The sequence below is a fragment of the Sceloporus occidentalis genome, unplaced genomic scaffold (genome assembly GCF_023333645.1).
Source record: "Sceloporus occidentalis isolate IW3139 unplaced genomic scaffold, rSceOcc1.0.p SCAF_4, whole genome shotgun sequence".
Lineage (NCBI taxonomy): Eukaryota > Metazoa > Chordata > Lepidosauria > Squamata > Phrynosomatidae > Sceloporus > Sceloporus occidentalis.
Window position 1 is genome coordinate 2,911,133 of NW_028316984.1, and position 17,377 is coordinate 2,928,509.

General features: G+C 41.6%; 1 protein-coding gene across 1 annotated transcript in view; it reads right to left on the bottom strand.

The window, feature by feature from the left end:
• Nucleotides 1-17,377, bottom strand: part of LOC149313427 (CD2-associated protein-like) — a 95,532-nt gene that overhangs the window by 44,467 nt on the left and 33,688 nt on the right. The window contains exons 4-6 of the mRNA XM_089519092.1: nucleotides 14,034-14,134; nucleotides 9,239-9,359; nucleotides 2,879-3,066 (exon numbers count right to left, since the gene is read on the bottom strand). Of these exons, the coding sequence (XP_089375218.1) occupies nucleotides 2,879-3,066; nucleotides 9,239-9,359; nucleotides 14,034-14,134 (410 nt within the window). The remainder of the gene's footprint in view (nucleotides 1-2,878; nucleotides 3,067-9,238; nucleotides 9,360-14,033; nucleotides 14,135-17,377) is intronic.

Sequence of the window (17,377 nt, forward strand, 5' to 3'; positions counted from 1 at the left end):
TTGGATTGATAGGTACATCTGTTTACACGATAGTCAACTATGTGACAAGGTGTGAAGAAATATGTATGGAAAGAGTACCATGTGAGAGGAACTGGAAACTTCTGCACAATGGATTGAATAGCGACCCACCTGCTTCCCTGCTCACCTTAGCTCCAACCAGTGATCAGATTGTTTTATTATTAATCCTCCTCCTTCCCCAGATGTATTGTGAGAAGAGTCCATATGAGTGACTTCTTATGAAGCAGTAATGCAAGAAACTCTTACTCTTATCTTTACTATTAAACTGAGCACAATTTCCATCTTTGCAGATGGAGCATAGGAGATTGTCCCTTGGAGCAAGTAAAAAGCTTTAAATGCCTAAAATACCTAGGGCTAACATTTCACCATAGGGTTCTGTGGAACCATCACAGATCCTTGGTGCTGAAAGGATGCCCGAGCAGCAAATCTGGTATCATAAGATTCTTTCATACCAAGGGGAATTAATTCATACAAATGGCCCTCAAAGTTTTTAATGCAAAGATCACAGCTAAACTGTTATACAGTGCGACCCCGTCATATGCGGGCTCAATATATGCAGCTTTTAGCATATGCTGAAAGCGGCAATGGAAGAAGCGGCACCACACACCAGAAAGAGTAATGGGGCTTGTGCCCATGGTATGTGCACCATCGCACCACCATGGGCATGAGCCCCATTACTTTAAATGGGGCTTGAGCATACACAGAATTTCCCCTATGGGGGGGGGGGGGAGGAACAGATCCACCGCATAAGGGAAGGGACCACTGTATGCAATAGCTATTTGGATTGAAGCTGCCAATTCTGAACTAGATAGTTTTCAAATAAAATCTCTATTGGGTCTTCTATGTGTTGCTGATGTGTCCACAATTCAGTTCTTTTACTAGAGACGGAAGAAATGGCTTCTTTCTACTAAAGCATGGTTACTTGCATTTAAAGTTGGCTCAGAGTAATAACAACAACAACAACAATTTGTATCCCGCGTCTCCCTATATTGGATCGAGGCGGGTAACAACAAACAAAAACAATAAAATCAAACATGACTATCAATGGATAAAAGCAGACCTCCCTTCTTCATACGCAGATGCGCTTTATGTGGCTTTCAGCATATGCTGAAAGCTGCGTGGGGAGGAAGGGGCAGAGTGTCCAATAGGGCCTAGTGGGGCGTGCACCTATGGCGCGCATGCGTCAACGCTCCGCCATATGCACACGCCCCATTCATTTAAGTGGGGCTCAAGCATACGCGGAATTTGCTTTACACAGGGGAGTCCAGAACGGATCACCGCATAAAGCAAGGGCGCACGGTAACAACAACTGGACTAAACATGTCGTTCATAAAGCAGCTTTCATTGGTCTTTCTGAATCCCTGCTTTTAAACCTAGGCCATGAGATGGCATTAAAATCACTGAGACGAAGACTATGGGACATGTCTTTTTGCAATCTCAGGACCACTTCTATTAAATGCTGGTATCCCTGTGCCCTAAATGCTCATTATACAGGAACTTTCTGTCAGCCTTCCTGTCTTAAAAATCTAATGGTTCTGAGGTATCACATTTTGTTCACTGAGGCAAGATACAATGTTTTTCCTTCAAACACTTTTGGCAGATATGCTGGGGTACCCATCTCTGCTAGATTTTGCCCTTGTGGACAACAAGTAGTTAAAAGATTATCACCTATTTTGTTCTCCTGTGTCTTTTATAACCAGAACTGTAACCAACTGATTTCTCCTCTATTGAGTTATAAGTTGGGCCGTTCTGAAATGTTTTATATCAAAATGCTGTTGGAAGACAAATGCACAAACATTACCCTGTCTGTTGCAAACTTCTTGTCTCTAGCCCTTAAAATTAGAGAGAACTTATTATCAAAAAGGGGCATGTCTAATGGCAATATACCCTAGATTTATAATTATATAATCAATAATAAGTCCAGAGTTATAACCCAATCTGATAATTTAATTGTATATAAAATATTTTATCTAACTCATTTATTTTATATGGTTCTATTTTATATGTAACTTTTCTATTTTATATGGTTTTAAGTTATAGCATTCATGCTGGGTCCATTGACTGTGACTAAAAATTGACTTGATAAAGTACCAATGCGTATTAAATTACTGTCTGCCCCCTGTAAAATTCAATATTTTTTAAAAAGAAAAAAATGTGCTTTTTTCACCAACCATAAAATTAACCATATTTTAGGACTGGATAAAATGCTATTTTTTTTCCATAAAGATCTCAGTAGAATATTGCATTGCAGCCATTGCTGCTGAATGATGTTATCTGTGGGGCAACAGTTCTTCAACAGTTTAAGAAAAACTCCTCAGAAACAATTCTGGGAGAAAGGTGGGATATAAATAAAAGTAACAGCATTAACAAGGAAGCTATACATACTGGCCTAAAGTGCGCCCTCATCACGTGCTAGGGGTTGGGCGAGGGCGCACCGCCCATATGTGCCTCACCCCTAGCACGTGACGAGGGCGTCAAAATGGCGGTGTCCTATGCACACGGGTGCCGCCATTTTGACACAACAGACGCTTAGCATCCAGACGTCATGCCCCCATAAAGACATCATGAGTGCACCATTGGCGCACTGCAACGTCCTGATGGCGCCACAGAAAGTATCCACTTTTCGCGGGTTCTTTTTGCTGCATGAGAGAGCCGAGTGATTTGTCCGCTGCGGCTCCCTTGCGCAGCAAAACAAGGCACAGGCAGACTGCCCTTTTTGGGCGGTCTGTATCCCACCTATGTTACATTGGTAATAATGTATGTCACCTGCAAGATACCAGGTGAGATATTGGCTGCTTATAAACAACTGTTGTTAAGTTTAGAAAAATATGACATCTTAGAGAAGAGGGGGGGAAATTACCTTATCTTGCTTCTTCTCTTCTGAATCATTACTGGACAATCTTGTTTTAAGTTTCACTGAACCATCTTTGAAAATATCACCAAATCCCACTCCTCTGATTTTCTTTGGTTGTGCTACTGGTGCAGGTACAGGTTCACTGCCATTTCCTGATGAAGTCAGAGGTAGAGGAGGACCAGCAAAAACAGATTCTGGAAAGTTTTTTAAAAAGTAGATTAAAGATACACTGATAAAGGGAAAATATATTAATATTTGGCTTGAACTAGGACAACTACAGCTGAGCTCCTATTTACTCCTGATTGGTCAGAAGGCCCTGCATGCATACTTTTGTGGTATCACATACTGTGCTCCTTCTTTCTGCCAGGGGTTAGCTCTATATAAACTTGCCAATTTCTGATGCTGCATCTTTAGCCTCCCTCATCATTAAAAAAAGAGGGAGGAGGGAGAGGAGGAGGTGGCAGCAATGGTATAATTCCTTCACAGCAGAACAGGAGGAGAAGCACAATGGCATGCATTTGTGACAGAGATGGGAGAACAGTGATCGTTACAGCAGCACTGGTGATGGGAGGAAGAGGCAGCATGCCACCCTTCATAGGCCTGCTCTGAGACACCTATTTCTTGGATGGCTAGCTCTAAGAGATCTTCAAAATCCAGGCACTCCAGGAGGAGTGATCTGGGAAATTTTTTGTGCCACGGCATAGTGCTTTGGATCTCAGGACCCCCCAGTTCAAGGCACTTAAGCACTGTATCACTCTCTGGTAGGAAACATAAAGCTGGGTGGTTGCTTCCTCCTCTGGAGATGATGAGGACACTTGCTGCTGTTTGTCACAATTGCCACTCTTTCACTTGGACTTGGAATGCACATGAATGCTGAGTCTTTGAAGCAATGAGCTCACTTTGACACTACTGATGCTGGTGTATCTTTTTAAAGACTGAGAAAAATTATGTACTGTCAACAATTGTTTATCTTACAATTAAGTGAGTTCCCACATTGTTTTACTTTTTTCACCAATTTTTTAAAATATAATTTTATTACTGTATACTAAATATATCTTCTACTAGCAACAGATGGTCAGCTGTTAAATGTTATGGGAGATGCTTATAATATATACTTCATTGCTTGCACAATAAGCAATGAAACTATTGTAGCTTTTCTGTTCAAGATTATTACTGCTAATATGTCTCATCTCAATTTAAAAGCTTAGAGTGGTAGTCCGCTGCTCTGCCCTAGGGTTTACTGTGTAGTGCATTCATGCTTATTTTTTGTCCCAACAAGCATTTTCTTCCTAACTTGTGCAAAGCAGCTTTAAAATTTGTTATAGGGTAGGATGGATTAAATAATATCAACAATTCAAAGTTGGACTGATGAAAGACATGGCCTGGGGAGAGTGCAGAGGTCTGAATTATAAGACACGAAAGTCTGCATCTGGCCCACAGGGTGGAAGTTCTTTACTTCTAATTTAATTACTCCTAATGCAGTGATCACCAACATCTCTTCAGGCTTGTTCATCAGAACAGTCAGCACTTCCTAGGCATATCAAGACAAGTATCATAGAATGCATTATGGTAGTCTACTTCCAAACATTTACAGCCAGTTCAATTTGCTTAATTATGGGACATTCTGTACTGGCCACCTTGCTCTATATGGTCCACATCAGGCATTGGGCAACGAGAGTGTATCTGGTTGACTTTGCTGTATTTCACGATAATTTCTAATAATCTCAACCACATTATCTGGATGCATCTGACTGGAATTGCTGGAGGCACTGGTTTACAGGGCTTTGATCCTTCTTGGAGGGGTAGTTAAAAGTGGCAGTGTGCTGGGAAACTACTCTTTCACACATTGTGCTATCCCACAGGATCCTGCCTTGTTCCCCATGCTATTTTAATATAAACTTACAATTTCTGGGTTAATTTGCCTGGGGCTTTAGAATTTAATTCTATCCAATCAGTTTGCTGGCAGTACCCAAGTCTATCTTTCTTTTTGATCTAAATCTAAACAAGCTGATCTTTTCTTTCTTTTTCCTAAATTAGTGGCTGGTGTTGGTAATGAACTGGATGAGGTTGAACAGTCACTTAATCCATGCAAATCAGAGATGGTTGGCTGTAATACAAATCAGAGAACAGGGACTCAGTATGAGCTGACTGTACTCCTACATTCACCCCTGAACACAAAAACCCAAATTTCAGTGGTGGTAAAAAGTAAGTGCACTTGTCTAGCTGAGGCTACTGCACCAACTGTAACCAGCCTCGTGGTGGTCTGATCTTGTCATAGAGGAACACACCTTAGTTATATCCTATTTGGACGATTAATATGTTTACTAGCTTTGAAAAGTGTTTGAAAACTTTAGCCAGTCCAGAATGCTATGTTCAGAATTATGACTGGGCTTGGCTACAGAGAAAACGTAATTCCCTGTAACAACAAATTCAGGAACAGCTGGTTTCCTTCTGACTATGACTCAAATCAGGGCCAACTCTAGGTATTTTGCCACCCTAGGGGAGAAATATTTTGGCACCCCCTGTCGCCCCTTATAATTATTTTCCCCCCCCCTTGATCTCCACTGTTTCGTTTATTACAGCTAAACATAGCATAAAACTTAGGTTCCAATCTCTTGTCACAGTATTGAGAATTAGTCAAAAAGCCAATTAGGGTTTTACAGGTTAAACACTTTTTTAATTGCTGTGATATTTGGAATGGAGACTAATGCATACATATTCCTTTTGCAAGCTGGAAGCATTATTCATTCTAATGATGTGGAAAAATCTGGATCCCATCCCATGAATTTGTGGGGTAGTGGTGGTCCATCTTTGACCCCTAAAAACTAAAAATCTTCACCCAAGGGGCAGAAAAGGGTGTCACAAGAAAAAGAGGAAAACCAGTAGGGTCACCAGGTGAGAAGACTAGGGCTGCTGCCACACTGCACAATTAATGCAGTTTGACACCACTTTAGCTGCCCATGGCTCCCAGGGTGATCAGCTGTCCTAACCGCAAAGGAGGCACCACAAAATGTAGGACTTTCAAGTGAAATGGAGGACACGACCAAGTAAAAGCTGAAACCCCTCATAGAAATATAAATTCATGTGTCTTAGTGATGCTCAAAAGGGAGGGCATTTTTGGAATTCCTTCTGGACAGAAGACTGAAATGTAAGAAATACCCCAGAAAAAGAGGACATTTGATCACCCTGCGGGTTCCATGCTATGGAGCCCTGGGATTTGTAGTTTGTTGTGGCTCCACTGCTCTCTGACTGAGAAGGCAAAATCTCCTACAAAAACCCAAATCTCAGGATTCCATAGCATGGAGCCAGGGCAGTTAAAGTGGTATCAAATTGCATTATTTGTGCAGCGTAGATGCAGCCTATGAAACAAGGATGGGAATGGCTCCAGGGCGAGAAAGAAAAGACACATAGTAGGGACACTATTTACAGCACTTTAGAGATAAATTATAATAATATCAACAACAACAACACCAAGAGTGGGCAAGCCACATTCTCTCAGCCTCAGATGAAGGCCATGGCAAATCTTCTCTGAACTCATATTGCCAAGAAAGCCCCATGATAGGTTCGCCTCAGGCCAGGTCAGACCTCCTCCTCTTCCAGGACATGTCCTCCATTCCAACCTTCTGTCCTGGAGGTTTTCTAAAACATCCTCCATTTTGAGCATGACTAAGAAGCATACATTTACATTTCTAGGAGTGTTTTGAGCTTTTCTTGAATCCTGTCCTCCCATTTTCTTGAATGTCTTTCATGTTATGTTGCTTTCCTTTGCAGTGAAGGCATCTGGACACCCTGGGAAGAAGACCAAGCTTTTAAAGTGGATTGTTGGGTTCAAATCCCAGCTCGGCCATGGAAACCCACTGGGTGGGGGCATCACACTCTCTCAGCCTCAGAGGAAGGCCATGGTGAGCCTCCTCTGAGCAAACCTTGCCAAGGAAACCCCATGAGAGGGTGGCCAGGAGGCAGAAAGGACTTGAGGACACACAACAACAAACAACAACAAGGGGGTCTAGGAATCAGAGAAAAGGGTGAGTGAGTGGGAAGGGAAGCAAAAGTGGGTGGATAGGGAAGGAATAGGGCCAAAGTCTGAGAAGGAAAAGGAGTTTGAGGGGGGGTGGAGAGGGAGAAATGGGGCCATGGAAACCCACTGGGTGACTTTGGGGGAGTCACACTCTCTCAGCCTCAGAGGAAGGCCATGGCAAGCCTTTCCTGAACAAGTCTCTGGTGGGTTACAGACCACCCATTTGGGGCGGGCTGTACCCGCCCCTTTCCCCAGTGTATCAGGGCCTCAGTGGCCAGAACGGCAGATACTGAGGCCCCAATCCACCGCTTTTCAGGCTGCGGGGAAGCGGCAAAACGCCGCTTCCCCGCAGCCTGAAAAGGGGTGTCCCTGGGGCTTGAAGCCCCAAGGACACCCCGCGGCGGTGGGGAGGAGGAGAAAGGGGCCGCTTGTCCCCTTTCTCCTTTGGTCCACTGGGCGCAGCCGTGTGAAGGTTGCGCCCAGCGGACCAAACCAGGAAGGAGCTCCAAAACGGAGCTCCTTCCTGCTCCGTGCTAAGGGCGCACTAGAGGCGTATAGAGGCGGCGCGGTTGTGACGTTCTCATGGCGGCGGCCGTGTGGAACAGCCACCACCATTTTGTGCGCGCTCCACGCGTCCTAGGGTTGGGGGCGTCCGGAAAGGACGCCCCTTTTTAACCCTAGCACGCGCGGAGCACGTACTAAAGTGCCCATCTGTAACGGGCCCCTCTCTCTTGGCAAGAAAGAGAGGGAGAGAGGAAGGAAGGAAGAAAAGAAGGAGGGAGGAAGGGAAGGAAAGAAGATAGAAGGGGGAAAAAGGGGAAAGGTAGGAAGGAAGGAAGGAAGGAAGGAAGGAAGGAAGGAAGGAAAGAAGGGGGAGTGAGGAAAGAAGGAGGGAGCAAGGGACAGGAGGAAAGAAAGAGAGAGGGGCCGCACAACAAACTCCAACTCTCAGAATTCCATAGCCTTGAGCCAGAATAAGGAGGTGCCAAACCAGGTTAATTTTCCAGTGTAGATGCAGCCCAGGAGTTGCAGAGTACAGCAAACATCTTCCCCCCTTCCCTTTTACAAACAGAGCCTGATAAAAATGCCAGGGTTGGGGCCAGTGCCATCGCATGCTGCTCTCTCTCCCTGCTCCTCACTCATAGGCTCTAGGCCAGTGATGGTGAACCTTTTAGAGGCTGAGTGCCCAAACTGTAACCCAAAACCCACTTATTTATTGCAAAGTGCCATGTCCCTCTGGCTTTCTAATAACAAACTCTGGCAAACTCTGTGCTGGGGTGACGGCACATGTGCCCACAGAGAGGGCTCTGAGTGCCACCTCTGGCACTCGTGCCATAGGTTCGCCATTACTGCTCTAGGCTGCTGACGGCTCCGCTCGCCTCATCCTCCAGGCTCCGGCCACTCTCTCTCTCTCTGGCCTCCTGGCTCCCTTGCCGCCCCGCTGGTGCCCCCTACAGGTTGCCGCCCTATATGGACGGCCCAGCCCTAAATCAAATGATATTTATAATCTATATAAGTCCTGCCCTATATGACTTGTGACCACACTGTTTGAAAGACTGTATTCATCCATTCAATTCTAAACCTATCTGGCCTCATGCTATTTAGGGGAGTTCTTCTTCTTCTTGGTCCTGCTAGGATGTACATCAGCAGAAGAAGAGAGGGGGGCTCTCTGGCTGGCTGCTCTCAGACTCCCTGCTGCCTCTTTACTGTCTTTCTGCTATTATTATTCACTGAGGCATCTGCCATGTAAGTTGGTCTACTGCTGAAAGAGCCTAAGTGGTGGGGTACTTGTTATGTCTTTTATAGTTATGTTTTTCATTGTGTTTTCATTGAGTCTGCTTTTATATTGTTTAAACAGGATTTTGTTTTTAGTGTATATTTCATTAGATACATAAGTGCTAACCAGTGCCTGTTTTGACAGAATTATATTAAATAAATAAGTCAGAGAATAAAATCAGAGAAACTTTGAGTCTTCATTCTTCAAATGTTTACACATATGTTTGGATATTAGCAAATTAATTACAACTCTGATTCTAAGAAGTCTACACATATGCTTTAGGTTAAGTTAGACTGTTAGCTAGTAATTAACTCCATTTGGCCTTGTTAGTGATTGGTAGTAATATTGTTGTTGTTTTACTGTCTGTATTTTTAGATAATATTGTATTTTGCATTGTATTGTAGTTTTTATTTTTTGCAGTAATCCTGCCTCGATCCGCAGGGAGAAGCAGGAAATACAAATAAAATGCATTATTATTATATTATTATTATTATTATTATTATTATTATTATTATTATTATTCCTTTCAGTATTCTGCATACTATCTGCTTAGAAACACAGCAAACACTACCTGCATCATCCAGGCTGTCTTGTGTTTCTCCATCATCTATTATTTCTAACTCTTTTACAAAGTTAGAAGGAAAAAGGCCTGATTTGCCATTTAGTGTTCCACTCCACCAGCCTTCTTCTACCTGTAGAGAGAATTCAGCATTACAAAGAGGGGAAAAAACCACAATTGTTATTTGCAGTAACATGGCTATAAACACCAGGAAAGGTTAGGATGATTTCAGAAGGCACTGTAAGTATTAACCCTGAGGATTTGGGGGGGCACTGGAATAAACATGACACTAATTTGCTTTAGATGGAAATTTCTCCTTGTTACTCTGTGATAAGAAAGATGTTTGAATAGAAGGGCAGCAACACACACAACAAATGTATCACTCACAAGAGCTACAAGTGGGAACAATCTCATGCAGTTCATCCATAAATATAACAGACTCCTGTTTCTGTCCAGCCAGCTATCTTGTGCAAAGAAAAAGGAGCAGGTTCCAAGGTTTCCTTTGCCTACAGAGAAATCCTGGCTTATAGTTTATTTATTTGTTTGTTTGTTTTATTTTCTTATATCCTGCCTTTCTCCCAATATAAGGACTCAAGGTGGCGAACAGCAGATTTAAAACAATACAATTTAAAAACTGTATAGCATGAAAATGTACAAATATAATTTTTTTAAAAAACAATTATTCCATTTTAAAAGTTAAAACAGTTATGAGTTAAAATTGAATGTTACAATATAAACCTTAAAATTTTAAATAGCACAACATTCTCATACCTTATCGATTTGCAAAGGCCTGCCAACACAAGAACGTCTTTACCCACCGTCGGAAGGACAGCAGAGATGGAGCCATCCTGGCCACCCTAGGGAGGGAGTTCTAAAGCTTGGGAGCAGCCACTGAGAAAGCTCTCTCTCTTGTTCCCACCAAATGCGCCTGAGGGGGTGGTAGGTCAGAGAAGGGCCTCTCCGGATGATCTCAATACTCTGGTGGGCTCGTACAGAGGGATATGGTCCTTCAAATAGCCTGGACCCAAGCCGTCTAGGGCTTTATAGGTCAAAATCAGCACTTTGCATTGTGCCCAGAAACAGACTGGCAGCCAATGGAGCTGTTGCAACAAGGGAGTTGTATGCTCCCTGTAGCCAACTCCAGTATAACAATTTGGCTCCAGCTCTTTAAACCAGCTGAAGTTTCTGAGCACTTTTCAAAGGCAGCCTCACACAGAGCACATTACAGTAATCCAGACAGAATGTAACCAAGGCATATACCACTGTGGTTAGATCCAACTTCTCCAGGAATGGGCACAGTTGGCGCATGTGTTTTAGCTGTGCAAAAGCACTTCTGGTCACCGCTGATACCTGGGCTTCCAGACTCAGCGCTGAATCCAGAAGTAACCCCAAACTACGAACCTGAGTTTTCAAGGGGAGTGTGACCCCATCTAACATAGGCTGAATCCCTATTACTGGATCTGTCTTATTACTGACCAGAAGCACCTCTGTCTTGTCTGGATTAAACTTCAATTTGTTTGGCCTCATCCAGTCCATCCCAGCAGCCAGACACCGGTTTAGAACAGAAACAGCTTCCTTGGAATTAGGTGGAAAGGAGTGATAGTAGGGTATCATCAACATACAGGTGACACTTTACTCCAAATCTCCAGAAGACCTGTCCCAGCGGTTTCATGTAGATGTTAAAAAACATAGGGGACAGGACTAAGCCCTGAGGGACCCCACAGGCCAATTGTCAAGGAGTAAAACAGGAATCCCACAGCACCACCTTCTGAGAATGCCCCTTCAAGAAAGAACTGAGCCACTGTAGAACAGTTCCTCCAAGCCCCATCCCAGAGAGACGACTCAGAAGGATACCAATGTTGATGGTATCAAAAGCCACTGAGAGGTCTAGTAGAACCAACAGGAACATACTCCCCCTGTCTAGTTCCCTGTGCAGGTCATCCACCAAGGCAACCAAAGAGGTTTCTGTCCCATAGCCAGGTCTGAAACCAGACTGACATGAATCTAGATAATCCATCTCATCCAGGAAACCTGGATGAGGTGGTGGTATTTCGGTAGAAATATAGAGCACAATCCTCTGCCATCAATTCCCCTCTGCACTCTACATTGTAAAAACAGGATAATCTTTGAACAAGACAACAAATGTGACACTAGAAATGGTGACAGTTTAAAAGCCTGTGGCAGAACTTTTTCAGTTTCATTTGAACACAAGTAGCTGTTGTAGAACAAAACAAAAGAAAACGGAAAACTAGAAGTACTGCATATACTCGTCTATAAGTCTACCTCATTTATAAGTTGAGGGCAGGTTTTTGGGGCCAAAATTATGGATTTTGCCATGACCCGTGGATAAGTCAAGGGTAAAACTTGGGAGGCTCCTTAAGTGTGTGTATGTGTGCATACAGCAAGAGAGACTCTAAGTCTGGCTTTTTGCTTCAGCATTTGTTTCACCCAAACAGTGGTGGCCAGTATGGGCGGGGGAGCAAATAATCACTCAAGAGAAAAAGAAACTCTCTTCCTACCACATGGGGAAATCTGAAAGAGTTGCTATCACATTACCATACCAACATGTAAATAAGCTGACCTGGGATTTGGGGGTCAATGTTTGGGCAGAAATTTTTAGACTTATAGACAAGTATATGTGGTAGATATAATATGGGAGTTAATTTATAAAAGAAATATTTATTTTATAAGACACACTGTACTACTGTGATTATAAAGAATTTGCCTTTTGTCTGAGAAGTAGAATGTACATTTAAGTTTTCATTAGTTTAAGAGAAGAATGTATATTAAGTTAGTTGGGGGGGGGGGTATTTCCAGGATAATGCCAACTATGCTTCTGCTGAGGGGAGGGAGGGAGGAGGGGTTTATAATAATGTGGGAAAAGGGAAAATTGTGAAATGTCTAATCTCATAAAGAATGTTATAATGCTTTTAAAAATAACAACAATGGATTCTCACCACAGCTGCACATGTAACATAATAATTCCCCTCAGAAAAATCTCTTATTGAAGGGAAATAATATTTAGATAAGCAGAATATGTTGCTTTCACTAAAAACTAACAGGCCCATTGATTGACAGATTTGCTGCCTATTGGCAGCTGCGTCCGAAGATGAGAAGTAAATGACGGGTGAAACTGGTGATGTTATCAAGAAAGCTTTCAATTCTTGGATTATGATTTGGCTTCCATTATAAAAGATGTCTGGCATGAGATGGCTCGCACCTGATGAGTATTAGGAAGCATGTGTTTGGCAAACCTGGCCCAACTACATCCTGCAATGAGTGCAGTTAAGTTCCGAAAGACACCACGGACAAGAACATGAATAAAACTGGAGTGGGAATATGGGTACTCCCTCCTAACTGCAATGTAGCACATCCTTGCAAATTGCCAAAACAGCACAAGGGAAATGTTGGTCCCAAGTATAGTTGCCCCCTTCGGATATAGAAATATAGAAAACTGGGCATTAATAAACAATAGCAATACAATTTACATTTCTATACTGCTTATCAGTGAACTCGGCACTCTCCGAAGTGATTTACAATCTGTAAGCCAATTGCCCCCAACTCATTTTACCAACCTATTGAAGGATGGAAGGCTGAGTCAACTTTAGAGCCCTGGGATTGAACTCACAATCTTGTGGCTGCAGTGCCAGCATTCAACCACTGCACCACCAGGGCACCTTCACAATGATACATGTAACAATGATACATGTTACTACACAACTGGAATTACTCATGCTTTTAAGACTAAACCAAATTGCTAGTTCCATCTACAGCAGATCAAGTAAACAGATTGCCAAATGGTAAGTCAAAAATTAAAACAGAGGAGTTATATAAAAGAAATGAAAAAATAAATAACACATAGAAAGAAGAACCATATGAAGATGAACTTTGAATTCTAAAAAGTGAGGTGGAAGCTGCCATAAGAGAAATTAGGAAAAACAAATCACCAGGAATGGATGATATTCCAACTGAACTGCTACAATCCATTCAGATAGAATCAACTCTCGTGCTAACTAATATGTGAACGAATATGGAAAAAGAAATACAGGCCAACAGTCTGGAAACCTCAATATACATGAGAGAAAGAGAGAGAGAGAAACAAAAGACTACAGCAACTACAGGACCATAGCATTAATTTCCCATGCAAATAAAATTATACTCAAAATTCAGCAAGACAGAAATTCCAGAGTTCAAGCGGTGTTCAAAAAAGGAAGAGGCACTAGGGACTACACTGCAAATATACGATGGATAATGGAGTGTACCAAAGAATTCCAGAAGAAAATTAGCATGTGCATTGTAGACTAAAGCAAAGCCTTTGACAGTCTTGGAGGTTCTCTTCCATGGAGTCACTATGAGTCGGGATTGCCTCAAGGGCACTTAACAACAAGTTAAAATTTGTGGAAATACCAATTGTCCCTTGTGTTATTAATTGGATTTAGCCCTTAGTTTTGTATTTGTTTATAGTTGTTTGTTGTTAACTATCTTCAAGTTGACCCCGACTCAAGGGGATCCTGTGTATAAGACATCTCCAAGGCATCCTTGTTACCTCTTATAAATACACTATATTCTGAAATATCAGATTTTTTTTTTCATGGGCTGATGTAAATTTCTGTGAAAAGCCATTTCATTTATCTGCCTAAATTCTGTAAAATTACTCACCTCTTCATGAATGTCTATAATGTCTCCGAGCTTCAGCTCTAACTCATCCTCATTCTGAGGAATATACTCAAACAGAATTTTACATTGCCGTTTTTTTTTTAATCCTGTTGAGAGTAGAATATGTGAGCTAAAATGTAAAATTACTCACCTCTTCATGAATGTCTATAATGTCTCCAAGCTTCAGCTCTAACTCATCCTCATTCTGAGGAATATACTCAAACAGAACTTTACATTGCCGTTTTTTTGATCCTGTTGAGAGTAGAAAATATGTGAGCTAAAATGAACGTTTATCAGGGAAACATTTTATAGATACACATTTTAAAGGAGTCTTGTGGTACCTTTAAGGCAAACAAATCTGATTTTAGCATGGCCTTTTGTGGATTACAACCCACTTCCTCAAATGCACAGATGGAGTACGGTACTCAGGTCTCAGGTATATATACCGTATTTTCCGGTGTATAAGACGACTGGGTATATAAGACGACCCCCAACTTTTCAAGTTAAAATATAGATGTTGGTATATACTCGCCATATAAGACTACCCCTGGAAGATGAGAGCAGGCCGGCAGAGATTGCGCCACACCACGGAACAGACCAGGTGTGCGCGCCAGGCCGTGCTGCTCTCTTCTGGCCTTTGTGGAGGCCTGGGAAGGCAGGAGCAGGCCGGGCGCACGCCAGCTTCAGTGAACCTCTGAAGGCCTAGAAGGTGGGAGGAGGTCGGGTGTGCATGCTGGGCCGTGGGGGGCTCTTGCGGTCTGAGCAGGCTGGGCTTAACCCGGCATATAAAATGACCCCTGACTTTTGACAAGATTTAAAAGGGTTAAAAAGTCGTCTTATATGCTGGAAAATACAGTAGTTGTGTGTGTGGCATCAAAATGAAATGAGACATGTAAAAACAACAACCGTTAACACTCAAACCATTTGTAGAGTTTACACATTCTGGGCTCTATGAATTAATGTATAGGTATGGACTGTAATCCACAAAAGCTCATGCAACAATAAACTGCATGGTCTTAAAGGGGGCCAAAAACTCCTTTCATCCCCTTCTCCCTCTTCTTTTTTATACTATAGCATATGCTTTGCTGTCTATAGTCTTTTGTGGTATTATATGAACAAACCAGAGATAAGAACCTAAAGCATTACCCACTCCACTTTTTTCTGCTGCTGCCCCCCCCCCTTTTTTTTTTGGGCAAGGCTGCAAAGAGGAGATTCCGCTTCCTATTTGATATAAATAGGCGTTTCTGTTGAAATAAGCCACGTCAAAAGCAGGGAGTAGATGATTCCAATTTTCCCCTGGCAGCCACACTGGTTTATGGTTGAATCAGGCCCAAGTCTTTCAGATTGGCACAAGACTCTGCTGGCAACAAAATAACAGCTCCCCTTCCCCTTCCAAAAGCATTCTACAAGCTTTTCCTCTTTAGAACATTAAAAAATCCCAAGTGCTCAATGGCACACAACCCTAATGATAAAATAAAGCATCCCGTTAATATACAAGCAAATCAGCATAAATTCACAAGTATAGATATCAATCAACATTAAGTATTACTGTATGTACTCAACTATAAGTCAACCCCATGTATAAGTCAAGGGAAGGTTTTGTGACCAAAATTATGGATTATGTTATGACCCATGGATAAGTCGAGGGTAAAACTTAAGGGCAAGTAACAATGGATATAAAGGATGAAGCAAAGGAAAACAATGCCATAAATTTACACAATTCTGGCAGGCATGGCTGTTTGTGTTCACCCTAAAGGCTGGATGAATGAGGAGGGAATTACAGTAAATCATGGCTGTTTAATGTATGTGGGAGATAACCAGGCATTAGCAGGGCTAAGAGAATGCACACATGTCAAAAAGGATGAAAATGCAAAACAAAGAAAATGGTGACTGCATGGCCTTTAACCATATTATGATTGCTTTGCCTGAGTTTAACCCAGAAATGCTGGCAAACATACGCAAATTCTTCAAAGCCTGGGGGGGTCTCCTTCAAGGTGGAGTGCCAAAGACCTGCCACTGCTGCCATTTTCCTGCCCAGGCATTCAAAAAGGTCAGGAATGGTGCTTCTTTTAGGTTCTCCTGGGAGGGAATAGGCTCTCACTTTTTGTCACTTGACTAAGAGAAGTGGATAGTTTCTTTCTTTCTAAGAGTTAAAAGTACTGCACTTACATTGACTCATGGGTAAGTTGACCCAGTTTTTTTTGGGTCAGTTTTGACTAAATTTCTAGACTTATACATGAATATATACAGCATATCAAACTGTCATCCCATGCTGTAATAGAAAATGGTAACAAGCTTATTTTATAAGATACAAAATTAAACAGTTGTAAAATATATATATATATAAAATGAACAAATAGAAAATATACAAGGGATATGAAAATTACTTCTAATGGGATTCAAGCATACACATTTTCCCCTTATGCGGGGGAGGGGGGTCCGGAACAGATAACCCATGTAAGGGGAGGGCCAACTGTATCACATAATATATGGTGCTTCACTTCCATTCCACTAAGATTAGTACTGTTCTCATATTTTTATAAGGCATCTATGGGCTGATTTTTCTTTTTCATTGGAGGACATGCTGGTGCATATTTTTGTCCATTTATGTAATCTGGTCCTCTATGAATAATTTTCTTCCTTAATAATCATTGAGACATTAATATTCAATATGGTGATTACATTTTAAAAAACTGTCATGTATATGAGGGGAAGAGAAATTTGTTCAGAGGTTTGTTTGTTTTTTGGTTGATTTTCCCAATTTGCACCTCCTGAAATTAACAGTCAGAAATCTTTACATTTCCAAGTCTGCAGTAAATTCCACAAAAGAATAAAAAAAAACCCTATCCAATAATATGCACAAATATTGGGGAAAACACAAACAAAACAACAATCCTAAAATGTTGACACAGTTTTGTCACTGTGAGTATTATATGAAATCATACACATGTGGGAAATGTACACAAATTTGAACATTTGAACAATGTGCACACAGAGAAAAAAAAGTCATATGGAACAGGGTAGAATGGTCTTCATGGTGCAAATCAGAATACTTCAACATCCTCAAGGTTTAAAAGTCTTCTATAGTATTCAAGTTAATTCTAGAAATATATTCTAAAATAAGTTAGTTGTGACACCTGCACCATTTGGTCTCATTTCTAATATAGCTTGTGCAGTTTCTGCTACTGATGTGTCCTTTGCCAACTCTCTCTGTACTTATATGGTAAACTATAATGAATTCAGTTGGTATGTAAAAATGGAAACGTGTTTATAATTGCAGTTTATCTTCCTGTCATATTTTATCAGTCAATCTGACAGATAATCTGCTGCCACTAGCTTTGAATACAGATTTAAAAGGCTATCTGCCAATTTAAGCTGTACAAAAAAATTAATTTCAACTGCTACCTTGCCTTAATACCAGAATAATTAAGCATACTTATACTATTAAGTTTCAAAAGATATGTCATTTTCCTGTGAATTTTCCTGTACGTTTTT